Source organism: Catharus ustulatus, chromosome 21 (assembly GCF_009819885.2).
Source record: "Catharus ustulatus isolate bCatUst1 chromosome 21, bCatUst1.pri.v2, whole genome shotgun sequence".
Taxonomy (NCBI): domain Eukaryota; kingdom Metazoa; phylum Chordata; class Aves; order Passeriformes; family Turdidae; genus Catharus; species Catharus ustulatus.
The window spans coordinates 7395184-7422823 of NC_046241.1; the positions used below are offsets into that span (position 1 = coordinate 7395184).

The window sequence follows — 27640 nt, forward strand, 5'->3', positions numbered from 1 at the left end:
TGGCTCTCCAGCCCAGGCAGGCACTCCCAGGAGTGCAGAGTTCAGCAGGCATTAAGCTGCTGCAGCCTGACACGCTGCAGACACACCAGAGCCCCTCTGCTAAGGACTATTATTTCTTGAGCTGTTTGTCTTTAAAGGCAGCTTTTATCTCCCTATCACCTTTCTGCCAGAATGTTTCAGTCAGCTCTTTTAACAAATACCACCTAAGGTGCTTGCAAGCAAAAGGAAAACAGGAAAAACATTTCTCCCTGTTGCTTAGCAATCAGTGTGTGGCGAGTTCAAGCCTCCCAGGTGCTCCGTTATTGTAATTTCCATCCTTGCTTGCCTGGCTTGTCTGCAGAACAGCCAAGGAAAGGAAAACCACTGGTGGAAAAGAGGGGAAAGGTTATGGAACCACAAAATATTTGCAGGGAAAGGTGGGAATAGGTGTAGCCCCTCAAGATAAGGGAAACTCATTTCTGAAATCAAGCTGTTCCTTCTCATCTGCCAGAAAAATTAAATGAAATAGTGAGATTTCATTCTATATTGAAAACACACATCCACCACCTGGGTGGATACAGAACAGAGCAAAGCCCTGGCTCTGCTCACCTTTCAAAAACACATCCAAGGGCAGGCAGTGCAATTTTCCACCCCCAACAAGCAGCCAGAACGACACGTTCAGCTGAATCGTGTAAAAGGAGAATCCCAGAAACGAGAGGCTCTGGCAACTGATCCACGGAGAAATCCCAGTGGGTAACAGAGAAACTTTGCTTGGCAGAGCAGCTCTTCCTCCTCCTCAGCTCCTATCCCAGCCCTGCTCCCACCTGTGCCCTCCCTGGTGGGCTGAGCTGCAGGGACAGGTACACCCCCCTCACCTGTGCCACATCACAGATGGGGAATTTGTGCATCCCATAGGAGAGCAGCTTTATTCCCACTGGTTCTCCTGGGCTAGGGAAGGCCAGGAGAGGCTCCCCCTGCCCTCTGCCCAGGTGACAGCACGTGCAGGGCATCACTGAGCACCTGGGGACGTGCTCTGAGCCCACACTGCTCGTTCTCCCTGGGGACAGCGATGCAGGCTGGTGTCTGTGTCACCACCCCAGCACGCTCAGACTCAGCTCCCTGAACCTGAGCAGCACCATTCACTGCCCTGCTGCTGCAAGGATGTGCCTGGACACACGTAGGGCAGGGAATGATGCCACAGAGCTGCTGAGAATTCCAAGGGAAAAGTGATGCCATGGCACAGGCACAGGGAAGAAGCACATTGAGTTGATACCTTGCTCAAGATTAAATTATATTCAAAGGCCAGCTTAAAAATGGAGCCAAACAGGTTGCAAGGTGCTGAGTTGATCTGAAGGGATTTGAACAGATTTGCACAAAGTTATCCCAGGATAGGAATAAGGTGGAACAGATTTAAGTGCCAGATCATGGGAATAAACAAAGCAACAGCAAACACACAACATTAATAACACCAATAAACAACTGAGATTACTGAAAATAAGAAACCCAGTTAAACAGGAACAAAGCCCCTTAAGAAGGGATGTGAGAAGGATGTTCCAACAACGGTCCTGTATCTCCTCTGACCGCACAAACGTCAGGGAAAGCATAAATCAAAACCCAGACACGTCGGGAAGCTGCAGGAAAGCTGACTTGATCTAAAGTGAGGAGTGAAACCTTGGAGCCAGGCTCCAGCAGAGTGAGGAGCTGATGTGATTGAAAGTGAGCAGCCAAGAGAAGAGCCAGAGGGCCCAGAAGAGCCGCAGGGATGAGGGAGAGGAGCTGCAGGAGGAGCAGCAGCAGGAGAGACGTCCGGCAGCTGGAGCAGCAGTGCTGACACTGCGCGGCCCCTGCCAAGTCACTGGGGCCAAATTCACCATGGGCTGGGCAGGGACACAGTGAGTGCACATGAAAACATTCTGCTGTAACAGCCTGAGCACACACTTACTGGTGTTGGCCACGTGAGAGTCAGGAAAAGGGGCTGGAAGGAGCTGGAAAGGGAAAGTTTCACTGCCCAGCCCTGAGCCGGCGATTGCAGAGATGAAACAAACAGTGACATGGCTGAAAAGTCAATTAAGAATTGGAAAAGTCTGTCAGTATTCCCAGGTATTGTTAGGTGCTCAGACAAAGGATGTTTAAAAAAAAATTATTTTCCCTTTGGTGATTACCACTTTGAAAGGTTTCCGCTCTGCATTGTTTCAGCGGGGGAAGTTATTCCAGGGCCTCTCTCCATGGCCAGCAGAACTCTTTTTGTTGTGGGGGTTTTGGCATGGAGGAGCAGTGCTCTCCCAAACAATACTGTATGCCAGGGGCTGAGGGCCAGGTCTGTCCCTCAGTTACAGTGGCAGAAATATCAACAAACTCATCAAGTGCCACCAAGTCACACCATGGCTGAGTCCGGCCACGGCGCTGCTGACCCTCCCAGCTCTTTACTTTCCATGATTTATGTTGTTTTTCCTTCCAGCCTTGGCTCTGGGAATCATGTTGAGTGCCGAAAGAATTTCAGGTTTTATTAAAATAAAAGTTATCCCATGAGCACTGAAACTACTTGTGTTGCTTCCTATGGTTTTGTGTCTCGAGACTGTTTTTGGTGCCTAAAAATGTACGAACCGAGAATGAAAATGTTTTTGTGGTTAAGTGTTTGTAAGAAGCATCTCCCACGTGGATTTGCTGGTGTCTAATAATACATGAACTCATGCTACAGATGTTTTGGGGCATTTACAAGATTCTTTTCCTCCTCTCAACCCTCTCATTTCATCATCTCTGCATAGACTTAATTATCTGTGAGCCCTCAGCCAGGTCAGCAGGTTCAGGAGTTATCTGGGGAGAGAGGGCACAGCCAGAGGGACACTGTGACAGCACTAGCCTGATTTTGGTAGGAAATTAGATTTTAAGCTCTTTTTGGCTCCCTAACTGCAGGGAAAGCAGCGAGGAAATACAAGCTGAGCTCTTGCAGGAGGGTCAGGGAGCACAGCGAGGGGAACGTGCTGCTCCCCGAGGATCTCACCCAGAATTTGTGCAGCAGAGGGGCCCTGAGGAGCTTCTCCCATCACTGCCTCCCGTGGCACAGAGTGCATGGCCTGATCCATCCCTTCCTGAGCTGCCAGCACCATGGCAGGGTGACATTTTCTCCCTCAGCAGTGACAGCCAGAGCCATCTCGATGGTTCATTGCCCAATGCCACTCGTGCCACGCGGCTGCGGAGCAGCGTCAGGGTTTCCATGACACGTGGGCACGTAACACGGTGGCACAGACGGTGCCACCCAGCCAGGGCATGCACTGAGTCATCTCTCACAACAGCCAAACCCTTGGGGAGCTTCCCTTTCCCCCTCCTTGCCCCAGCCTGGCTGAGAGTCACCTTCCACAAAGCTCCTTCCCAGGGCACAGCTGGCACTCCAGAGTGGCAATGGAAGTGTGCCACAGGTCTCAGATGGGCTCTGGTGCCAATCTGTGCCCTGTCAGCAGCAGCCAGGTCTTTGATTGACCCCAAAGAAACAGGGGAGGGCAATTCTCCCCAGGGGCTGTGGGTGCAGAGGCGTCAGGAAAAGGTGGAGCTGCGCCCTCTTAACTTGTCCTCCCCTCCTTTGTGCTTCCCGCATCCCTGTCCGCCAAACAGAAAGGGAAATCCGGGATTTTCAGCTGCTTTTGATTCCCTCTTGCTCTGCACACAGCAGGGTGGGGAGGGATTAGTCTCCATTTCCTGGCTCCAGACAGCTCCAGGGCTGTCCAGGCAGGACCCTCCTGCTCAGGGCTCCCTGACCCACGGTCCCACAGGGCTGGACCAGCTCCTCCATCCGCCTCCCCTGCCTCAGCTCTTCTCCCCAGAAGTGCCTCCCAGCTGCTCAGCCCAGCTCTGGCACCACAAACCACACTGCCCCTCCTTCCTCGCTTGGTTGCAGTTTCTAACTCGCACTCCAGCATGGGAAGGAGAAGTGCTGGGGAGGGCCCTGTGATGAAAGGAAATCCCCAGACTCTCAGAGCAATGCACACAGGAGCCTGAAGGGAGAAGGATGAGCAGAAAGGGGTTAGTAAGGGAGATTTTGGGGTGCTGCTTTCCTGGCAGGCAGGAGAGGAAGCCCCCTCATCTTGGGTCAGCACTGAATTTCCCTGTCACCAACATCACAGGCAGACACTGCCAAGATTGTCACACCCAAACCAGCCTTGTCCTCCCAAGTATCTCCTCAGTATCCCCAGGTGCTCACAGCAGTCCTCTGGGAGCTCACAGCACCTGAATTACAAAGGCAGCTGTCAGCAGGTTGGGATTGGGTATTTCCCACTCCTGGGCTGTCAAAAGGAAGCAAAACCCCAAGGTCCTGCTGCCAAAAGCTGCTGCAGCCCCAGCACACCCAAGGACAGCCCTGGCACAAGCCCCAAAGAAGCCAGGAGAGCAGTGAGGATATGGGGCTGAGGAGATGCCTGCACAGAGATGACACAAGAAAATCAACAAATCAGATTTTGGATGCAAACAACCTTTGAGGTTCTTAAAGTCAGGTCCCCACAAGCATCTGTGTGGAGGAGGAGCCCCAAAGCCTGAGCTCTGCACCACAGCACTGGGGAGCACCACGTGCTGCCCTCTCCAGACACCACAAGTGACTCCAGGAGCCGGCAGTTAAAAATACCAAATATCACAAGTTCTGCCCCAAATGAACCACCAGCCCTGCCTGTCCCATTATACCACTGTCATACACCATGGGGAGAACCAGCTCCTAGGGCAGTGGAGCCAATCCTTCCTGCAGTGTTAACACCACAAAGCTCCAGGTTCATAAAAGAGCCAACACCAAGCTGTCCCCCCTCCCTGCAGTGTTCTACCACCTCACCAGCCATTGCACTGAAACCAGAGATGCTCTTTGCATCTCAACAAGCCAAATCGAGCTGGTACAGGACAGGAGTGTTTCTCAGCATTATTTAAGCTCCCATGGCTGAATCCTGCCCTATGTGGATACAGCAGTGGTGCCTATCTGTGCTTGGCAATGCTTAACAAAAGCAAGCTGCTCTCTCCTGCACAGGGACACCAGTGAGGGGCAGGGGATCCTCCAGAGCCATGTGCTGGCTTTGGAGCAGAGCCCAGAGCTCCAGCCTCTGTGTGTGACAGGAGGAGGATTCAGCCACACCACGGGCCACAAGAGCACAGCTCGTGTCAGCACGGAGCGGTGTCACCGCCTCTGTGGTGGCAGCCACATCCGAGGCCAGGCAGGGTCCAGCTCCAGGCTGTCAGGGGCACTGAGCATTGCCACTCTCAGCTGTGTCAGCCCCAGGGCTCCCTGAAACACGGGTAATGAAATAGGGTCATCCTGGATGGGAGATGCTTGGGGTTGCACCCATGCTCTGCTGTTGTGTTAAGGGCTGTGAATGGGACAAATTTTCCATTTTCCCTGTGCTTGCAGCTGGCACACTCCACATACACTGCTGTAGTGATGGCAGCCTTGTCCCTGCCCCAGCATGGGGAATTCCCTCCTGGAATGGGAGGCTGTGCAGAGGGGAGGAGGGACCCATGAGCAGGCAACACTCCCAACTCACCCCCTCCACTTAGGGAAGACAACAGAGCCAGGGGCAATTAGTCCTGGCAATCTGGCAAAGACCCAAAGCAGCAGCAAATAGCCAGCCTCTGACAGCCTGTGCTGTGCCAAACCAGGCAGCAAACTGGATTTGCCTTGTTGGAGCAGTGGGCAGCACTCACAGCACACTCCTGCACCAGCTGCATCTGCAGGCGCTGCCCTGAGCCCCGCACACGGTGACAGATGACAGCAAATCGCACCGAGGGCTCTGATTGAATCAAACTGTCAGCAGGCAGCTGCTCCTGCCTGAGTCAGGGTGCCCAGCCCCTGGGCAGGGATGGAGCCAGCTCCTGCCAGCAGCACATGGGCACCAGGATCAGAAAGGCTCTGCAGATCCCACGGGATCCTCGGGATGGAAACTGAGAGCAGAGAGGGAGAGAAAGCTGGAAGTGCAGGGAAGGGATCACATTGCACTGGAGAGAGGGAAAGTGCAAGAGGCAGAGCCTGTACCTCTGGGAGAACCACATCTAGGGAGTAAGAGCTGCACAAGGAGCAAATTCTCACACTGCCCTCAAGCTTCAGACAGAGAAATTGGTGCTGAAGGATGGGGAGAAAGAGTAAAGAAGCAGAGAAACACCTTGAACATCACTGCCTTAGCCAGGACAGGTTGTAATGCCACCAAAATCAGAGGTTGACCTTGATGTGCACCAGCTGAGGATGTAGCACAGGGTATTTTACCTCATTTTCTCACAAGCACAGACCCAGCCAAAAATACACTGGAAATAGAGGGACTGAACTGGAAACATTGGCTCCTTCTGCCTCACAATACACAGAGAATTAGCACGGATTTAATTGCACCAGTAACTCCATGAGGGCAGCAGTGAGGGCTGGTCAGGAATTCCAGCCCCTGCAGTGAGCACACGGAGCTGTGGCACACGTGAGGTGACCACCACTGGTGTGGCCACACATGGGCAAGGCACAGACATCTGCTGAGCACCAGGCATCTCTAAACCTGCAAACAGCATGTCCCAGAGGTGACAGAGTTCAGGCAATAATGACAAGGCCAGCATGAGCCCCAAGACAGGCTGTACCCCAGGGAGCTGTGTCAGATGCTGGCTGAGGCTCCAGAGGTCTGTGCTCTCATTCTGCTTCAGCAAATCTTGTCTGCATCAACACCATCCTGCTACCTGCTCATTTGTAGTAACCCTGGTATTACTGGCCTGGCACTCCCAGGGCTGTTTTCTCATGTTTATTCAGGGTGGGAACACAGACACAGGTGAGGACTCCGGATGTTTTAGCACCAGTGACACAAACAGCAGCAATGGGGATCCTTTGATCCTTTCCCCCATCCCTTTTAAACCAGTGCAGGGGCTCAGCCATCACACCAACTCTTCCCTCTCTGAAGCCTCACCCAGGGCTGGAAACAGGGATTGCCACCACCCAAAACCTCCTGGGACAGCATCAGCCAGAGGCACAGATCAGCAGAGGGGCTGCAGGGACACCCCACGTGGATTCAGAGCTGGACCTGCACAAATGGTGTGGGATGGGCTCAGCCCTCAGCCTTGCCAGGGCTATTCCCAGAAATCCCAGGACTTTACAGCCTGCTCCTAAATCTCTGCCCTTACAGATGAGAATTAAACCTGGGAGTCTTTCCCCATAGTTTCTCATTATCTCCAAAGAACCAAGCAGTGATTTGCCTGAGGGAAAAGGAGAGTTTGGCCAAGAGCAGGGATGGAGGGATTTGTTATTTTTGACTGTAACTGTGCTCAGGAAATGGTCCTAGAGCTCATTTTCAGCTCCTCCCTCTCGATAACATCTACCATATGCATGCAGTGGAAAAGAGAGACCTTTGCTACACACGGCAGACTTTGATTCACCACGGGGCAGCTATCACTTCTCCCCTCCTTCAACCTGGGATTGACACCAGCAGCAATTCCCTGTCCCTGCTTGACTCCCAGTTAAAGCCATTCCATCCCCTGTGATTTTCTTTTTTGGTCCCTGGTGGTATTTGCCAGGACCAGAGAGTGCTAATATAATTTAGCTGTCTCTCAGTAAAGCTCACATTTAGCCAGCAGAGAAAGACTGGAGGCCTTACTTGACGAGTTCCACGAGAATCTTTATTTCATGGGAAGGGTGGTCAAGCAGGGTTCTCTCAGAACAAAGGGCAGACAGTCACATTTATAGGTTCAGGGGGTATTCAAACTATAGCCAATAAAAGTTTATACAAAGAACAGCATCCAATCTAAGTGAGAAGTTCTAAAGGCGAACTGACCAATTACACAAACTAATTTCTAACCAATTATCTTTCAAGGTGTTAGAGTGTGACCAAATTCTTAAGGAGTTTGGCTCAACCTTGGTATCTAGGATACCTTATCTATTATAGCAAGTTCCAGGGGCCAGGGGAAGATGGCTTTGGAGGAATTGTATCATCCACAATCCCGACAGCTTCAACCTGGGATTGGCACCAGCAGCAATTCCCTGTCCCTGCTTGACTCCCAGTTAAAACCTTTCCAGCCCCGCTGGGGGAAGTAACAAATTCCCACCCAGTCCCGCAAGGATTAATCGGCGATTTTTGCAGCGCTCCAAGGTGATACCGGTGCTGCGGACAGGAACAATGAAACAGGAAATTAGTAGCTCATTACTGCTGGTCTGGAAGTTTTCTTTCCATGTGCCAGAGGACAACGTTTCAGCCACGATGCCCGGGTTGCAGGCAGCTGAAACTCTTAAAACTCCACCGAATGAGGTTTGAAATGCGGCAGGGAATAAGCCTGTACTACAGCAAACCTGGGAACTAATCATTTGTTCCCATCTCCAGCTCCTCTGAGCCTGGCTCTAAGGTCAAACCAAGCTTTTATCTTCTCCTGTATTTCAGTATGCTAAGGCAAAAAAAATAATATTAGAGGAATAAATTAGCATGTGAAATGTAATTTAACTAATTAGCTCAGTGGAGTGGAAAATATTTGCTAACCACTTTGAAGTCAGACCGACTGCACTTATTAGGACATCACAGAGGAGAAAAGAAGAAGGCAAAGATGGGGAGACCGCCAGGACAGGCTGTGGAGGATGAAGTGCCTAAGCGGGACAATGAGATTTTCCTCTGATTTCTCCTCTCTCTGCAGGGCTTCACTCAGCTCCAGCTCGGACAGAGCAGTGCTGGGAGAGCCCCCGGCTGTGCTGGTGCTCCCGGACACTGCAGCAAGGGGGGTTCCCCCAGCGCTTTCCATCACGGCACAAAGCTGTGACAGCTGCGTGGCATCACCCTGGGATGTCCTGGGATGCCCTGGGATGCCCTGGGATGTCCTGGACCGGTCCAGCAGGCAGGAGGGATGTGCTGGGAGGGGGTATCATCATCCCAGCCTCGGGACTTGGGCTCGCTGCTCCTCCCGAGGAGGGGATGTCGCCAATTAAGTTGACAAACAGCGAGCCATAAAGCTCCATCATGTCAGGGAACTGCCTGAGATGCCACAAAAAGCCGTTATATCACTTGCAACAGCCTGCTCATTGATTTCCCCACCTCCCAGACATAGGAACTGTTGCTCTTTTACTGGCAAAGCTTTGGAAATCCCTCCCCATCAGCGCAAAAGAGGCAGCCCCGGGTAATTTTGCAATTGCTGTGGCTGAATTATGAAAGGGGGGATTGACAGCCCCAATGAAAGCGATGAAGGGAGGCAGAAATGAGAGCCTGCTCTGCCTGATACACAGCAGCACATCGAGGGTAACCTGGGGGATGTTCCCCTTCCAGCTGGCCAAGGGCATGAGCACCTCCAGTGCTCCACTGCCAGCTGGTGAAATGTCCCACAAAGGAGACCCAGTCCAGGGCTGGGGCAGAGTGGTTTCCCTGAAAAGCAGGAATATGAGATATCGACCCGACAGATTTGCTGAGAGAAGAGATTTGAGCCAGAGGTTCATGTTTTTGTGGGGTGTCCCTTGCTCCTTTTTGAAGTCAGAGCTTTGCTCCCTGGGAGTCCAGCCTGGAAAAGGTCAGTTGAGTGTTGAGTGGATGCATTTGCAGCAGGAGGAAAGCCCATCCCTCCAGCCAGGCCTTCCCACAGGGATGGCCCAGATGTGATGGGCAGGATCCCACAGAAGAGCCCAGGTAATGCAGCCCCTGAACATTTCCCAACCTGCCTGTGTCATCTTCGAGAAGAAAGGAAATTAATGAGTCTGAAATAGAAATTAAAGTCCTGAAATAGAGGGGGAAATGCCAGCACTGCTCCCTCCCTGCTGCCCACGCAGACTGGGGAAGCGACGGCAGGAGATGAGCAGGGACCTGCGGGTGGGTGTGAGACACCAAACCCTGCCTGGCTGGGGGAATGTTTCAGCTCCCAAACAGGAGTTTCTCCATCACCCCACAGACAGAAATGCCACTCAGGATTTCCCTGCTGGCATTTCCCAGCCTGTGTTCTGCAGCAGACGGAGCTCCCAGCGATAGGACTCGCTGTGCCCCCGCTTTCCAGGAATGGAAATTGAGCCTCAGAGCAGGGGTACACGGGCATGGAAAGGCAGAGCAGTCCCTGATCCAGCTCCTGCTCACAGGTGCTGCTGGACAGAGCTTGCCCATGAGGGTTTCATCCCACTCTGCCCAGTGCAGGAGAGGGCAGGGGGTGTGAGCACCAGTGAGCCCAGAGCTGGGAGATGTGAGCATGGCTGGGAAATGTGAAAACAGAAATGCTAGAGACCAAGTCCCAGTGTGACCCCCTGGCAGTTCGAGTTTGTGCAGGAAAGCCCCAACCTCTCCTGCCCTGCACTAGTGCCCAGGCCATGACCTGACATCTGGGGACACCCTGATGTGCCAGTTACCAGCTGGATCCTCACTGTGACACTGCCAGCACTGGCTGTCACCCAGCAGCCTCCAGGGGCCTCACAGGAATTGTTAAAAACCCAGCCAACCAAATAACAATGAAAAACCTCAGTACAACCATATTGCACATCCCCCTTAAAAATTATTTCTCTTTTCTGCTAAAAACCAGGAATATGATAAGCAAGCAGAAGTCAAACCAGGGCATTCCCTGTGCCCACTCCCAGCCGATGGCCAGCACAGGGAGGGAAGCAGGGGAGGCTCCACCTGTGTCGGGCAAACCCCGAGGAGCCGCAGGGAAGTCCAGCCCCAGATTGCACTGCTGAGCAGGAACGGAGATCACCTGCTGTAAGCCTGGAGAAATCTGCTGCTAAGGAGAAGGAGAATAAAGCACCCAGGCACTGCTTCACCCCCTCCATCCCCCGCTGCAGCCTCCTCCTCCCTCCTTGCCGGGAATGCTGCAGGAGGCACCTGCGCTTTGCTCTCGGGGCGCGCTGCCCACCCCGGCACACCCCGGCAGCTCCGCAGCGCCCGTCACAGGTATCCTCATTATCCTCATTAGTGCAGCACCACTGCCGATCCTGGCAGAGCCCCCCGGGGTGTTTTCTAAAAATAGGAGGCTCCCTGCAAGTCGCCAGTCCCTGCAGGGACACTCAGGATGCTGGGCTGGCGCTGCTCACCCCTGCCAGGACCCAGCACACCGCCCTGCAGGGAAGTGCTCCCTCCTCCCGGGGAGCTGGGCTGGTTTTTGTGCTCTCGTTTCACCTCTTTAAACGCACAGACAGTGCTGAAGAGAAGGTAACAGTGACTGTGACACACCAGTTGGTGGCCATGGAGAAAATCCAGATTTAAGGCTCCTGCAGTGACACTACACGCCCTGAGCACATACAGCAAGAGATGGGCTTTCCCTGCTCCAAAAAAATCAAAGCAAGTTTTGCCTCAAATTTTAACAGCACCTGGATCACACCCAAAACCCTTACACTGAATGATGGAAGGGGGGGTTATGAATGGTGGGACAGTGACCACTCACCACCCCCCAGCCCGAAAAAGCATTGCCCCTGATTTTGGGATCTCCAGGGGCTTTACCCCAGGGTCCTCTATGCACAGCCAGATTCGGGGGGTATTTCTGTGAGGAGCAGAGTTAGGGTGGCAGGAGGAGGCCCCAGCAGGAATCCCTTGACCCACATTGGGAAAGCTCTGCCTCAATGCTGCAATCGACACCGATTTTTGCACGGTGAACCCAACCCTGCAGCTGCAGCAGAGCGAGAGGGCAGGAGCGAAGCCCAGGCATGGTGACACCAGGCAGGGCAGCCACCAAGGTGTGTGAAGGCAGAGCTGCCTCCCGGCTTTTCACACCCACTCCAAGGCAGCAGAGCCAGGACACGCACAGCAAACACTCCCTTCTGCACCGAGCCACAACACGGCTCCTATTCCACACAGAAAGGCTTCTCCTCCCTCCCAAACCCCTCCTTTCGTTTTGGTGCCCTGGATTTGGCAAGCGCCACAGCCTGCCTCGAGACAACAACACTTCAGAGAGGAAACGGTCACATCTGGAGGCGGTGCCAGCTCTTGGCACCGTCAACTTTGCCAGAAGTTCACCACCCCCGGATGGTGCCGGGGTGGGGTCAGGGCACCTCGCTGCCCCTCTCACACCCTCCGTGTCCCCGGGCCGGCAGATCCCTGCCTTCTACTCACATCGTCATCCTGCACGCTCAGGGGGATATCCAACATGCACATCTGCACGGGCTGCACCAGAGCCTTCTGCACGTTGAACAAAGGTTTTGCCTCCATCTTCCCGGGGATGGAGGGGCTGCTCATCCTCCTCTCTCTCCTCCGCCGCTCCTCTCCAAGGAGCAGCTCCAGCCCAGGCGGCGAAACCGACCGGAGATCTCTCTCCTCGTCCAATTTTGTCAGCACATCTTGCCAACAGCTGCCTCTCCTGCCGCTCCTACGAGGTTTTTATTTCCTCCCTCGCGAATCAAAGGAGCTGCGCCGGGAGGCTGCGCTGCGCGTGTGTGAGCAGCGCGCTGTGTGCGTGCGTGTGTGTGTGTGCAGCCGCCGCTCCCCGGGCTGGGCGAGCAGCCCTGGCCAGCCTGCCCCGGCTCCCAGCCTGCCCCGGCTCCCAGCCTCTCCTTTCTCTCGGGATAACCTCGTCCGGCTGCTGCTGGAGCTCCCCAGGCTCATCGATATGCGTGGCACTCGCCGAGCCCGCGCATTGTCTTGGAGACGCACAACAGGTCCTGCCTGCTGTTGGTTTGTGATTATGATCAAACCGCGTCTGCAGCGCTTACAGCATTTCCCCCCGGCTGTTGTGACAGACGAACAGGCAGAGCTGGAAGGATGAGAGGGTGTGAAACGGAGGGAGCGTGAATGGTCAGAGCTGGAGCCTCTCCCTTTCTTCCCATCTCTTCTCCCATCCCTGTTTTCCATTGTCAGAGGCAGCTTCAGCATCAGAAGCTCAACGCCTTCCTGTACTCCAAGGACCACAGTGAGGCTTAAATAATTCACATCCACGGAGTGCTCGGGAACCTCATGGCACTGAGAATGCAGCATGGCACTGAGAGACCACCAGTGATGGTGATCACTTCGTTTGTAGGACAATTGTGCATGGGAAGTTCTGCCCAGGTGAGCATTCCCACCAGAGAACCCGTGAATCCAAACTGGAGCTTTGCTAAAGGAAGCATGGCACAAAATCGGGTGGTTTGCTATGAAAAGCACCTTCCTACAGAATTTTCACCAACAGCAGCAGTGGGGTGGAAGTCTCAACATGGAGCAAGTCGTGTTATCACCTGCAGACACGGATCACACAGACGTCATTGCTCTCACAAACAAGAGAGAACCTGGGGCCAAGCCCATGAGCAATCACCTCACCCTCAACAGCTGCAGAGCCCAGGCCCAGTGACAGGGGTGACACCCAGGGTGACACCAGGGTGACACTGGGTCTCTCCCCAGTGAGGGCAGCAGGAAAGGAGCAATTTGGGTTCATTGATTCACACCCAGCCAGGGGAGACACTGGGACCAGCTACATACCCAGCAATGAAATGCCAGTGAAAATCCTCAAACAAACAGGAGTTTATGTCCTTACACTGCCCTTCTTGCTGGGCCCAGCAAGGATGACACAAACAGGGTGAGCAGACCCTACTGAGGAGCAGGGATGACACAAAACAGGGTGAGCAGACCCTACTCCAGGAGTAGGGATGACACAAACAGGGTGAGCAGACCCTACAGGAGCAGGGATGACACAAATAGGGTGAACAGACCCTACTCCAGGAGCAGGGATGACACGAATAGGGTGAGCACACCCCACTCCAGGAGCAGGGATGACATGAATAGGGTGAACAGACCCTACTATGCGAGCAGGGATGACACAAACAAGGTGAGCAGACCCTACTGAGGAGCAGGGACAACATAAACAGGGTGAACAGACTCTACTCCAGGAGCAGGGATGACACAAACAGGATTAACAGACCCTACAGGAGCAAGGATGGCAAAAATAGGGCGAACAGACCCTACTGAGGAGCACAAACAGGGTGAGCAGACCCTACTGAGGAGCACAAATAGGGTGAACAGACCCTACTCCAGGAGCAGGGATGACATGAATAGGGTGAACAGACCCTACAGGAGTAGGGATGACACAAAACAGGGTGAACAGACCCTACTGAGGAGCAGGGATGACAAAAATAGGGTGAGCAGACCCTACTGAGGAGCACAAATAGGGTGAACAGACCCTACTGAGGAGCAGGAATGACATGAATAGGGTGAACAGACCCTACTCCAGGCAGGTGCTTTCGGGTGGCTTTGTGTGTCCTACTTAAAGGAGTGTCTTGCAGGGCAAAGGTCTGGGACAGAGCAGCTTTTTCCCGGCTTTCCCAAACGCAGCCGCTGCCCGAGGCCACAAAGGCGGCTCGCAGCACGCCCGGGTGTGGAGCAGAGCCCAGGAGCCCCGCTGAGCCAGGCATTCCTGCAGCCTTAGGTAAGCCGGGCTTGGCGAGCCGCGCTCAGCGCCAAGCCAGCGCCGGGCTGACTCATCCGAGCAGGAGCCAGAGCCAAGGCCGGGGTGAGAGGGGTCTCACACACACACAAAGCCTCTGTGCCACTCACAGCTGCGCTGGGGCAGAGTGGGGGGCTGCAACCATCATTCGAGGATGAGAAATGCAGCCCTACAATGCGAGCTAATGGGCAGGCCTGGAACAAGACCAAATAGGGATAAACCCACCATAAATTAAGTTTTAACTGGAAATTAGGCAGATTTTTCATCCACCATATGGCTGAGATTAGCAGCAGCGAGGACAAGAAGGCAGCACTGCAGCAGCCCCAGGAATGGAATTGCAGGGGAGGAAAGAGGGGAGATCACATCTGGAACCTGTGGACAAGGCAAAATTTCCAGGGCCATGCCCCAGCTGCTGACTGACAGAATTTTGGCAACTCTTCTCATGGCAGAGAGGCAGTGCCACAACCCTGGAAACTCCCTAGCACAATCTGTGTCCTGCTTCTTCATGATTCCTTGGTGACTCGATGCAAAGTGCATTCCCTGGGAGGACTGTCCCACATTTCAGCAGCACCAAACCCTGCCCACAGCTCTGGTTCCAGGAAAGATGATTCAAACCTGTGCTGCAGCCCCAGCTCGGGTTACTCACCTGCCTGCAACAACTGGTCAGCAGAGCTTGGCTTTCCAACAACAACTTTCCAGTAACAAGCTGGGCTTGGTCAGCTGAGATTGCAGCTTTCAAACATCCTGAGAAGGACACAGATTACACACTCAAGTGCCAGAGTCTCCAAGGGCTACCATTCCCAAGAACTCATCATCCTGTTCAGCAGCTAATCTGTGCCATGGGAACGGGAATCTCTGCAGAGGTGGTGTGGAGGTGGAGGAGTCTCATCACCTGCTGGTTCCCTGATTTCTGGGGCTTCCCTGGACTTCAAGGGCTAGGGACAGACTCAGAGGTTGTCACACACCTCTGGCAGGGACTCAGTTTGCTCTGCTGACACCCAGAGCCCAGTAGCCATAAAGATGCCAAAAGGGACAATCCTGGAAAAGTCACAAACCACACAGGCAGGCTGCAAAAGAAAGTAAAATTCCAAATGCAGAGTCCCAGGAGGGACAGCAGCAGCAGAGGTTGGACAAAAAAAAAGATGCTCTAGAGAATCATCTCAAATCAACAGGAACAGGACACGGTGGATTGACAGGACATGGGAGCTGCTGTGCATGGAATGCTCTGGTCAAAGGTAACCAGCCAGAAGTTGTGGGCATTCACACAGCCCCAGGGATGGTGTGGAGCATTCTCCTCCTCCACTGGGGCCAGCTCATGCATGTCCACCCAGCAGTGTCCCCAGCCACTGCCCCAGTCCCCAGGGAATGAAGAGCAGAAATGGCAGAGAGGCTTTGAACCCTCTCCCACTGGGAGATCTGCAGCAGAAACACAGAGCAAACACAGAGCAAACAATCCCCCGCCATCAAACCAGCCCAGACAGGATGATCCTACACAGATTTTTAAATGACAGCTTCATGCTCCTGCTCCTCCAGTCTGGCTGATGGGAGTGGAAACTGTGCTACGATCCCAGATGTGCCTGCAACAGCAGCCGAGCACCAAAACCACCCCTGAGCATGGAAAACAGAGGAGCCATGTCCACTGGCACAGGACTGAGGAGCTGCTGGAGCCAGCCCTGCCAGGATGAAGGAGGAATCTCCTCCTGGTGCTGCCTCTGGAGCACAGGGAAGCCCCAGCACGGGCGCTGATGTTTCCCCGTTTCATTTCGCACTGGAGCTTTATTGTCGCAGCTCCAGCTGAGCAGATAAAGCCCATCATGAGACCTCAGTGCTTAGCAACCACTACTGGGAAAAAACTGTTTTCCAGTAAGAGTCTTGGCAGGAACAGAGCAACTGCAGGGCAAACTCACTGCAATTCCTATGCTGGGTGCATCCCAAGCACTCTGCTGCTGCCCAGGAGAGAGCGGCTCCTGCACTGGAAGTGCATCCATTCCTTAAACAAACAGCCTCTGTCACCTTGAAAAAACATCATTTTGAACCTCTGCACAGGTGAATTGAATGCAGCTTTCAGGGACAAACTCATGCACAGGAGCAGCCAGCATTGCTGCAATGGTGTGAACATTTGGGATTCTCCAAAAACCAACCTGTGCCATGACATTGGGCATTCCTGACACTCAGTGACTCACAGAGACACACCTAAGGAAGACTGACTCCAGTGCTTGATGTCAAGCATCAAAGACCTCCACAAAATGAAAGAAATTCCTCAGGAATAACAATGCTGAGTTTGTTTTTCAAAGGAAATTGCAACTCCATGCCCAAACATCGCAGCATCCTGCACCAGAATGCAGCACTTGAGAGAAATGACACAAAAACCTGCAGGTTTATTTTCACTGTGTGAGGCTGATGGAAAGGCAAAGGGGAAAGAAAGCAGTAGGACAAGTAAATGACAAATGGAAAATCCCAACAGCTCTTCCCCTTTGACACTTCTCAGTAATAGAAAGAGGAAACCTGGTTTCAAAACCACAGAAATCCCAACCAAGCAGCATTTCTCTGGAGAAATGTGGTGTTTACAGAAAGCCTGTGGGTAGATTTGGAGAGGCAGACGTGGAGATGGAGCCTGGTGGGATTTCCAGGAGACCATGAGCAGGTAGGACACCTATTTCCCAATGAAAATCAACATCACCTTGACACCTAAGAAGGATTTCAAATAGAGAAGCACACACAGCCTGTCTTGTTCCACACTGGTTGTGGGAATAAATCCCACTGATTTGAACCTGCACCCTTGTTATTTGGAGAAGCCACTGTCATTTCCTCAAAGTCACTGCTGAGAGCAGGCACAGCCTGTGCTGCACCTCACGCCTCTGGAGAGCCTGTCTGGCATTCAGCATCCTGAATAAATTCCCATGCTCCCCAGAATAGATACGTATGCAAAATTAATTCACAATCAAGCCCTTGCAAAGCATGAGACGGCCTTTTAATAGGTGCAGAGCAGCAATTGCCAGCGTGGAGTGAAAGCCAAGCATTAAAGGAGGGGTGGGGGGAAAACCAATTAGTTTCCTTGGGATTCCTCCACACATTCACCACTTGAGGGATTTCCATTTTCACGCTCCCCTGGGGGCTCGGAGTGTCCCCGTGGGGAGGGGACACATCCCTGCCGCGGTGCCCGAGCGGTCTCCATGGAGATTGTCACCGCAGCAACGGGGACCCGCTGCTCCTGGGGCTGCAGAGGATGCTCGGGGAGCGGGACCACCGCTCCCAGCTGGGAACATCGGAGCCACACGGCTCCTTTCTGCTTCCCAGGAAAGGATGTGCTGCCTGCGGGGCTGCCGGGATCAGTCCCAGGGGAGCCGGGAATGCCGGGCTGGGTTGGGCATCGGGAGGGAGCCGTGCTCGGGGCTGTCATGGCAACAGCTCAGGAGTTTCCACAGCTTCCCTGGCTATGGGAACACCCCTGCAGCATCCCCCGGCTGGGCACAGCTGCTCCAGGAGGGGATTCCTGCCCTTCCACCGCCGCACAGCCATTCCAGGAGCGCTCACACACGTGTGCCTGGGCACATCCTCACTCCCTCCTGCCCCTCGTTCCTCCTCTCTGTGGGAGGGAAGGAGGAGGGCAGGACCCCACAGCTCCGTGCAGCCCATGGCTGCTCCCACCACCCCTTCTTGGTTCACCCCAAAATGATTTCCCACCAGATTCAGCCCTTTCAGTGACACCTTCGCGGTGTCCCCACCCCACGGGGGAGACCCGGGTGTGGCTCTGCTGCCGGGAAATCCCTGGCACAGGGCCCACACCTGGATTGCTGAGCTGTCTGCACTCCTGCATGGCTGCCCTGGCTCAGGCTTTGGACACACCACAAACTGCCAATCGCTGTCCCCTGCAGCCCCAAACCTAAGGAAAAGCTTCATCATTTCCCCAAATGCCTGCCTGGCAGGGGAGCCTGCAGCACAGGCACATTGGGGACAAGAAGCTCCCAAATGTCAGCACATCCTGTTCCCTCTAGGGCCAGCTCTGGACACTGACCTAGCAGGGACCAGCAAGGCTCAGCTCTGCCCACACCAGCCCAGCAGCAGGACCAGGTGCAAATACCTTTGCTGGAGGAGAGGAAGGTGCCAGGGGGAACGGAGAGCTGAGGGTATTAGCAAGCCATGGCAATCCCCAATCGCGATTTTTCCGCAGGGATTTATTCCCCCTGCCTGCAGGCCAGAGCAGCAGCTGTCTGCGGCAGGAGCAGGCTGGCAGCAAGGCCAGGGCATCTCTCTGGGCACATGTCTGCAGGCAGAGCTGGTGCCCAGCCCAGCACAGTCTGGTGCACTCCCCAGAGATGGGGCATCCCTGGTTCACCCACTTGGCTGAGCCCCCAGCACTGCGCAGGGCTGTTCCCTTCAGCACATTTTCCAGGGCTTAGCTGGAGCTTAAACAAACCCAAAGGAGGAGGTTCCAGTCTCCCCAGCCCCGAGCTCGCTCTCATTGTGCTGTTTAACACAGCCCCAGCTCCCCAGGCGTGCTTTAACCCACATTACCATGGCCAAAAGGTTATCTGCAGATCCACACCGCTGCTCCCTGGCAGACAGCAAAGCCCAGGCTCCAGAGATAAGAGACACAGCTTTGGCAGCCTGCAGGTTTCCAGCCCTACACCCTGAGCCAAAGGCTCTCCCAGCCCTCCCTCTTCAGGCCTGTTTTGCAGCCTCCAGGGATCAAAGAAGTCTCCAGCACGTGCAGTCCCCTAACAGCCAAGGGGATGGGGAACACCTTTTGCATGGCCAGATTCCTGAAGCAGGTTGGTTTTTTCTGGAAGTTTCCCTCAGGGCTCCAGTTCAGCTGCTCCCCACTCTCCCACTCTGACAGTGAAGGGTTCCAGTGGCTTTCTTGGCTGCACAGGGACCACAGCCACAGACAGATTCCAGCCTGGAATCCCCTGCAGGAGGGCAGGGACAAGGCAGGGTGGGACTGAGCAGGCTGTCAGGAGACAGTCCAGAGAGCACAGAGACCCTTCCCTGACCTCCTGGGCTCTGCACTCCTGTGCAGTGCAGATGTGCAGCCCACCAGGGAGGGGCTGGGAGCCTGCTGCATGCTGGGGACAGCAGTTGTGAGCTCCTTCACATTACACACATTACATGCCAACCTGCTGCCTCCAGATGTTTGCTGACAGCAGAGAGGAGGGCAAAGCCCCCCAGGCACTGCAGAGCAGCAGCTGCTCTCAGCTCTCAGGCCAAGCTCTTTCTGGCTGGAGAAAGGGGAAATTCCTGGGTTCTGGGTACCAGAGAAGAGAGACCAGAGCTGCCCCTGCACTGTCCCTCATGAGGAAAGTGCACACCTCAATGTCTCCCCATCTCCTTTCCTCCAGCCAACAATCCAAGTGACCTCAGCCACTCCTCATACAGCCCCACTAGACCCTTTACCCTTTTCTTTGGACACTTTCCAACAGCTTTACATCCTTTTTTTCCTTATTTCCAGGAGGCCCCACCAGCATGGGGAGCACCAGGGAGGGGGCAGCCTGTCCCCCCTTCAGCAGCACTGCAGTCCTGGCCACACACCCGTGCAGTGGCTGCGCTGTAAATCGGATGAGGCTCATTCCCAGGGGCCCACCATTGATTTCCGTTGCCTGACGACAGGAAAGCTTTATAATCCTATTAACTAAACACCCTTTCAAGCAGCACTGGGAAGAGTGCAAAGGGGACTTGTATAAGCAGTCACAACCACCCAGCCTCAGTAAATGCTGGGTAAATGTCCCCAAAAGCAGGGCTGGGACACCCACAGTGGCCAGGGAGGGGTCAGTGGTGGCCAGCACAGGGAAAATTTGGATCCCACCACGAAACACAGGCTCAGGTCACTGAGCCAGGAGACTTTGCACAGGGACATGGTGCCCACACAGGAAAATTTGCAGGAGCTGGTCACTGAAATACTGACAAATATCACTGCACCTGGTCCTACTTATGGGTGTTTGACACAAAAGATACACAGCTTGGGACAAAATATATAAACACTCCGTGGGAGAATTGGTGCTGTCTAAGGAGAAAGGATGGATTTCATCGTATTTGTAAGAGGTTCCAAGAGTGCAGCCCTCCCCCCCAGTCAGCATCGAGGAGGAGGGGGGGAAAGCCATACATGGAGCACGCAGGGGATGTCAAACCCCAATTTCCCAGCCAGTCCCAGGTACCCAGAGCCGTGCTGCATTTCCATGTGAGTCCCCAGGCTCTGCTGAGCTCCAGGGAATCGCTGCTGAGCCCCAGGCAGGGACAGGGAGCGGAGCAGTCGCGGGTCACACCGCCCTCCAAGAGCCACAGAGCGGCTGGGCTGCAGGGATGGAGGAATTCCCAGCTGAATTCCCTGCGAGGATCCTCAGCAGCCTGAGCAGCAGGGTCACAAAAGCCTTTCCAGCGGCAGGAACGCGCCTTCCCCTGGCTGTGAGAGCATTTACCAGCCTTCCTCTGCTTTTAGCTGTTCACACAGCATTGCAAAGTGTCGCTGCTGCTGTTTTCCCCGCTGGGTTATGGATGCAGGTGCCACAGCACCACCAGCAGTGCCACACACGCAGGGACAGCACAGGCTGGGCATGGTGTCCTGAACAACCCCTTCCTCCTTCTGGGCTCTCCCAGTGGGACAGAATCAGCTGTTCTCCACCAGCACTGGGGAAGGAGAGTGTCCAGCCCAGCACTGGTCACAGCTCTGCCTTCCAAACCCCCTCCATGGCACAGTGCTCACACCAGCCTTCTCATTTTGGTGGCAGTGGGGATGGCACAGCCACCAGAAGAGCCTTCCTGTCACCATGGAAATGCTGAACAGGAGGGTTTGAAGCCTGCTGGGACTTCCAACCTCTGCCAAGAAAAACAGGGTCCTTAAACACCCACCAGCCCTCATTTGTACAAAGGGAGAACTCATGCTCCCTTTGGCCTGCTGGTCATGGGGCAGAAAATGTGGCACTTCTCACAGGGTAAAAACCTCGTGGACTGAGATAAGAACAGCTAAACTACTGAAATATAGTAATAATAATGATGATGATGAAAAGGAAAGGACAGCCAGCCCTGCTCCTCCAGGCAGAGCTCAACCCCATCCCTCAGCTGCTCCTGCCCTGGGCCAGCTGCCCTCTCCAGGGTGCACCCACAGACACCCCACAGCTGGGGCAGCTGCACCTTTCTGGGCCTGCTCAGCAAACACTTCTGCACATCTCGACCACAATTACCACTGTGGGAAACAGATTCCACCAATGGCTCTGCCTCAGGGGCTGCCCAGCTCCTTGGAGAGGGGCTGAGAGCAGCCAAGGTTCCTGGGTCACTCAGGATCACAGTTCTGTTCCTGTTCTCTCACCCAGGATCACAGTTCTGTTCCTGTTCTCTCACTCAGGATCACAGTTCTGTTCCTGTTCTCTCACTCAGGATCACAGTTCTGTTCCTGTTCTCTCACTCAGGATCACGGTTCTGTTCCTGTTCTCTCACTCAGGATCACGGTTCTGTTCCTGTTCTCTCACTCAGGATCACGGTTCTGTTCCTATTCTCTCACTCAGGATCACGGTTCTGCTCCTGTTCCCTGTCACTCAGGACCCATGACCAGGGTGTTCCTGCCTGCCTTGGACTTTGCCACGCCACCCTGGCTGCCCATGGCTGTGATTCACACCCCCAGGGAGGTGAAGAGCTGTGTTTATGTGGGACACTGCTGAGAGGGACAGGCAGGAAACACTCGGTGGGAAATCCGCTGCGGGACGGGGCCAAAAGAGCCGGGCAGGGCGGCTGCAGGGATTTCAAAGGGACCTCCTGAGGGATGACCTCGACCTCTCCATTCTGTGCTGAGGGCTCACACGGAGCTGGCCAGGCTCCTTCAGCGTTTTCCAGGGTTTGCTTCCTGCCCCCAGCCCCAGCAGGGTGTTTATGGCAGAGGAGTGGGAATCAGAGTGGGACTGCACGGAAAGGGAAAGATAAAAAGGGACAGCGGATGTCCTGAGAAAGCCAGACTTGGCTCTCAGGGTGTTATGAGCCCACAGGAGAGCAGGCTCACATCCTGAACCCCGGGCACAGCATCACCCCCAGGCTGTGCCAGCAGCCCCTGCAGGATGCCTGCAGTGCTCCTCCAGTGATCCCTCCTAACAGCACAGCCCACAGCAATGTCTGCACCACCCCTCACTCATCTCCTCTCCTCCTCCCTTTCTCTTCTAGACCCTGCAGGGAAGTGTGGGGCCTGATCTGGGACACCTTGACATCCCAGAGCTCTGCCACCACATCTAAAGCTTCTGATTTTCCCCAGATGCCACATAGGGCAGGACAGACCAAGGAAGGGCTTTTCCACCCTCTCTGACCCATCAGGGCACCACTGCACCCCTTCCTTCTCCCCACCCCTTCACCTGCTCCCCTTTCTCCCATCTTTGGAGCCTCTCTCCAGGCAGGGTGGTGAAGGACACTGAATTACAGCTACACCTTTTCCAGGCAGCATGTGAGGTTCGGCAGCTCCAAGCACAGGAGCACCGAGGGGGCTGTAAATCCTTGCAGAGGATGAACTCCCGCTGCACTGCAGGGCTCGAGGGAACAGAAACTGTGCGATCCCCCAGCACCGAGCCGCCTCTGACGCCAGCTGATGTCTGCAAACTTTGGCTTTGACCCGCGGCCAAGGCAGAGCGGGGGAACATCAGTGCAGACAGCGAATATCCAAATATCCGAACATCCCCAGGCGCACCCGCGGGGCCTTGGGAGCCAAAAGGTCCCCAGGAAATCCAGCCACTTAAAAACACAAATCCTCGAGGAAAACAGACGGGCGAGCCCCACCGCAGGTCAGGCGGGCTGGACTCGGGCGATCCCAGCGGGAAAACTTGTCAACATCTGGAGCATCCCGCGCAGCTGGCGCCGGGCAGGGAGGGATGGGGTTTGTTTGGGAGCACCCAAACAGCTGCCAGCAGCTGTCACAGGCACCCCTGAGCGCCAGGGCTGTGACAGCGGGGAAAACGCTCCTGGTGTGACAGCGGGGGATGGAAAGGTCAGGCTGTCACCGTTCCCTGCTGTGTACGGAGAGCTGGGGGACAGCTGGGGGACGGCTTGGCTGGTGACAGCACAAAAGGGAGCGGGGGATCAGGGATTTCTTTTTATAGGAAGCACGCCGTGATTGACGCGCCCTTGCTGGGGTCTCCCCCGGCGGTTTCGGGCTTGGAGCTGAGATCCCGAGGATGGAGCTGGCTCATGTCACTCAACACAAACGCGGCTCCTCCTGGGTGAGCAGTGCCCCAACACCGAGCTCTGCTGGTCACACAGAGCCCAGCTTGGCGTGCTGGGCTTTCCCAGGAGCCGGACCTGGCGCTGTGCCCGCTGACCCTTCCCGGCGCTGGAGAAGCGAGCCAGGCAATAACTCATAGTGAAAACAACAGTGCCATCTGCTGCACAGCCCCGCCGGGCTCGGGGCAGCCCACGCAGGGTCACACAGCCTGGCAGAGCCACCGGGCACAGCACATCCCCAGGCAGCAGCGAGCCAGCAGCAGCTCTGCAGTGCAAGGCAGCCCCGCAGCTGTCCAGCCACAGCTGGATGGCCTCTGGTTTGCACAGAAAGCACAGGAGAGCAGGATGAGAGGCAGAGCAGAACAGAGAACATCCTGGAGCCCATCTAGGGCCTGCAGGGTGTGAAGGACACGGAGGAGGGAACAGGCTCACTTGGCAAAAGCAGCAAAACCCCTCATTCTCTATCAGCACTCTGAAGCTGAGACTCATCTTCCATCCTCTCCACAAGCAAGGGGAGGGGGAAGAGGGAAGCAGCCCCTTACACTCACCAAGACTCAGAGAGCTCCTTCACACCATCCTGAGCATCTCCTTCAGAGAGAAATCCCAGACCCTGGCACTAGACACTGTGCACTCTCCCAACCTGTGCTGTATTACCCCGATATCCCAGGGAAACTCCTGGTGGTGGGGACAGGGGGAGCAGGGTCAGCCTGAGGGAGCTGACAGCAGCTCCTCTGCCCCTCCAGGCTCAGCACCTGTGTGCAGGTGCCGGTTAAGCAGCCCTGCCCCACGAGTGGTGGCAGCTTGGTGGCAGGTGAAGCAGTTTCCCTGCACACACTGCCTGGAAAGCGTGCTGGCATCCTCGTCAGAGGGGTTGCTATAGCAATGGGAAAGGTATCAGAAGCAAAATCCATCTTGATGGATAGTGCAGATTGCTTTGGAGATCACCACCTGAGATCAGAAGCCCTGATTGCCCTGATCAGGTCCAGCAGTCAGGCACCATTTAGGGAATGACAGAGTGAAAACACTATGAGGAGATGAAAAACATAACCCCAAAGATGCCCAGAATAACCAAGTCCTGAAAAGCCCCTCATTTCTTCACTTAAAGAGTAATCTCTGAGCAAACTGGCTCAGAGATAACACACTGCACTGAGCTAGGGATGTCAGATCCATCATTACAACATCCCAGAGATTTATTCTGGAGCCTGCAGCAGTCACTGCATCCTCTGCTCATGTCTGATGAGCCCAGGCACACAGGCTCAGGCGTGAGTGGGAGCTCCAGATGGAGTGGCTGAGCCATGCCGAGGAGGGACTTCACATCTCTCCACCTGCTGCCTCCCAGCCCCTGCTGCCAGCTGGACCCTCACTCGCTGTCACTTGTTGCCAACTCGCCCCCCTGCCCCTGCAGAGCAACACCAAGAGTTAACTCTGAGCTGCTGGAGCCACTTCAGAGGCTGGGAGCAGATGAAAGGAAAGACAAAACCGAACGCAGCTCGCCCGCACTCGCACTCCCTGCGTCCTGCCCCCAGCCGGCCCAAGACTGCTCATCCACCATCTGCTCCCTTCTCCTGCCCAAACGGCCAGAAAGGGACAGAGGGGATGAGTCTGCAGCTCTGGGAGCTTGGCTCAGGATGGAAATCACCTTCTGACCCAGCTCAAGAGCTGGTTTCCATTTTAAAGGCTGAAATTCACCCTTGCACGTGAACCTTCGCTTTCACATGTCAAGACACCTGGAACAACACACCTGCAGCACTTAAAGATGAAAAAAAACCTCCTTGTTTGCTCAGCTTATTTACTTTGCAACACTCAGTTTTACCAGTTGTTTGTGTGGGTCTTTCCCTTAGCAACCAGGGAGAAGAACATTTACAAGGCATGAAAAATGTAGCTGTACAGCCCTCAGAACTGGCAGGGTGCGGCTGCGGGTGCAGCTGGAAATTCCTCTTAACTGGTAGCCACAAACAATGGGACCTCAATGAATTGCACCCCTTAAAAGGGAGAGTGGCTCATCCTCTTCAGCAGGCGGAACCAGGACTTTTAACCTCTGCTCTCCACCCACACAGGATCCTGGGCTTGGAACAAATACCTCCACATGCCTCAGTTTACCCATATAAAATATAACTATAAATAAATACGCAAAATTTGGTAAGCGTAAAAAAGTGACAGAAGCTGAGACCTTAATGCAAAACATTCCATAGGATGCCACATGCATTCCCCAGCCTGGGAGGCTGAGCTCTGGACGTCATTTTCTAGACAACCTTACACCTTTAATGTTCTGGACCTCCCAACAAGATCAATCTTCCTACTCCATAATGACAGAAAAATCTCGTTCTTGACCCTAGGCAGGGTCAGGAGCCAATCTCCAGTATTTTGGTTGCCAATCCCCTTTTCCAAAGGGACATGCCACCATCCAGCACACACTGGGCCTGCCTCACATGTGTGACCCCAAGAGAGCAAATTCAGCTTTTGTTTATTGGGCTGAACCGAAGTGAATGAAGCCCAGACCAAACAGACCCACAGGGTGCAGGAGACAGCTCTGGAATGCACATTTTCCAGTCCAAAAATGGATCCCAGCCCACTTCTCCAGCACAGCATCAGCCCTTCCCTTTATTCATTCCCGGTCTCCAAGGAGCCATTGCTGCCCACTTACCTTCCCAGCACCCCACAAGGGCAGCAGCACAGCCCCCCTTCCCAGGAATGGGATCACGAGGGGAACATCAGAAGAGGAAGTAAAAACTCAGAGGAGAATCAGGACCAAACCCAGAGTCACGTTCTGGTGTCACCTCCGAATTTCATACCTCTGGTCCATCCTCCCCTACCCCAAAAGCACCGGTGGGATTGGGAGTGTTGAGCTTTAGCCCACCTCGGCTCGGTTTAGGTTTTGGCCTCACAAACACGGCAGGCAGAGACAGGAGACCTGCGGGTGCCAATTGGCCTGAGCAGTGTCCGGGGAGCTGGCCCTGGCTCGGCACAGCACGCAGCATCGCCAGCCTGCTCCAGCATCGCCAGCCTGCTCCAGCATCGCCAGCCTGCTCCGGCATCGCCAGCCTGCTCCAGCACCGCCAGCCTGCTCCGGCATCGCCAGCCTGCTCCGGCATCGCCAGCCTGCTCCGGCATCGCCAGCCTGCTCCAGCACCGCCAGCCTGCTCCAGCATCGCCAGCCTGCTCCGGCATCGCCAGCCTGCTCCAGCATCGCATCCCAGCGCTGCTGCAGCATCGCAGCGCCCTCAGACCCCGTCCCAAACCGCGTCCCGTTCCTCCCCAGCCCTTCGGCTCCCCTTCTCCCAGCCGCATTGATCATCATACAAACAGAAAGCAAAACAATTTAGTGAAAAACATCGAAAAACAGACTTCCCCCCACTCTCTCGGCAAAGCTGCTGCTTTTCCTCCGCTAAAGCCCCCGCTGCAGACCAGGCTGCTGGCACAGTGACCCCGGCCCAAGAGGCAGCAAAGGACGGACACCTGCAGCTCCAGAGCTGCGGAGCCCCGGGAAGCTCCCCCAGAGCCCCCAGCACCGCGCACCCATCGGTCACCGCCGCGGACACGCGTGGGTCACCCCGAGCCACATCCAGCGATGGTTCTGGACGGGACCGAGCCCGGCAGCAGCGCGGCGGGCCGGGGCGATGCGGGTGCCCCGCACACTCACCTGGCTGTCGATCATCATCGTGCCCCGCTCATAGCCCCAGCGCCGCGCCGAGAGCCGCTGGCCCCGCTGCGGGTGCCGGGGCCGCACTCACGGCCCCGCCGCGCTGCCCGGGGGCCGGGGGCGATGCTCCCCGCCGGCCATGGGCCCCCGCCGCCCCCGAGAGCCGCCAGCGCGGCCGCCAGAGCCCAGCGCGGGGCGGGACCGGGGCGGGCACCGCTACCGAGAGCCAGGGGGCGGCTCCGGCTCCGCCCGGCCCCGCTCCCCGCTCCGCGCTCCGCCCGGCCCCGCTCCCCGCTCCCCGCTCCCCGCTCCCCGCTCCCCGCTCTCCGCTCCGCCCGGCCCCGCTCCCCGCTCCCCGCTCCCCGCTCCCCGCTCCCCGCTCTCCGCTCCGCCCGGCCCCGCTCCGCGCTCCCCGCTCCTCGCTCCTCGCTCCCCGCTCCCCGCTCCTCGCTCCTCGCTCCCCGCTCCCCGCTCCTCGCTCCTCGCTCCGCCCGGCCCCGCTCCCCGCTCCGCGCTCCCCGCTCCGCTCTCCCCGCTCCCCGCTCCCCGCTCCCCGCT

The 27640-nt window shown here is 55.5% G+C and overlaps 1 protein-coding gene across 2 annotated transcripts in view; it reads right to left on the reverse strand.

The window, feature by feature from the left end:
* The window catches only part of RALGDS (ral guanine nucleotide dissociation stimulator), a 56612-nt gene extending 29438 nt beyond the window's left edge, over window positions 1-27174 (reverse strand). The window contains exon 1 of one of the 2 annotated variants that reach the window (XM_033077309.1): window positions 27083-27174. In XM_033077309.1, coding sequence (XP_032933200.1) covers window positions 27083-27100 — 18 coding nt within the window. In that variant the 5' untranslated portion in view covers window positions 27101-27174. Of the gene's footprint in view, window positions 1-11960; window positions 12264-27082 lie in introns of those variants that run through there. The other variant, XM_033077307.2, reaches the window with a different exon arrangement.
* Window positions 27175-27640: the final 466 nt, after the last annotated feature.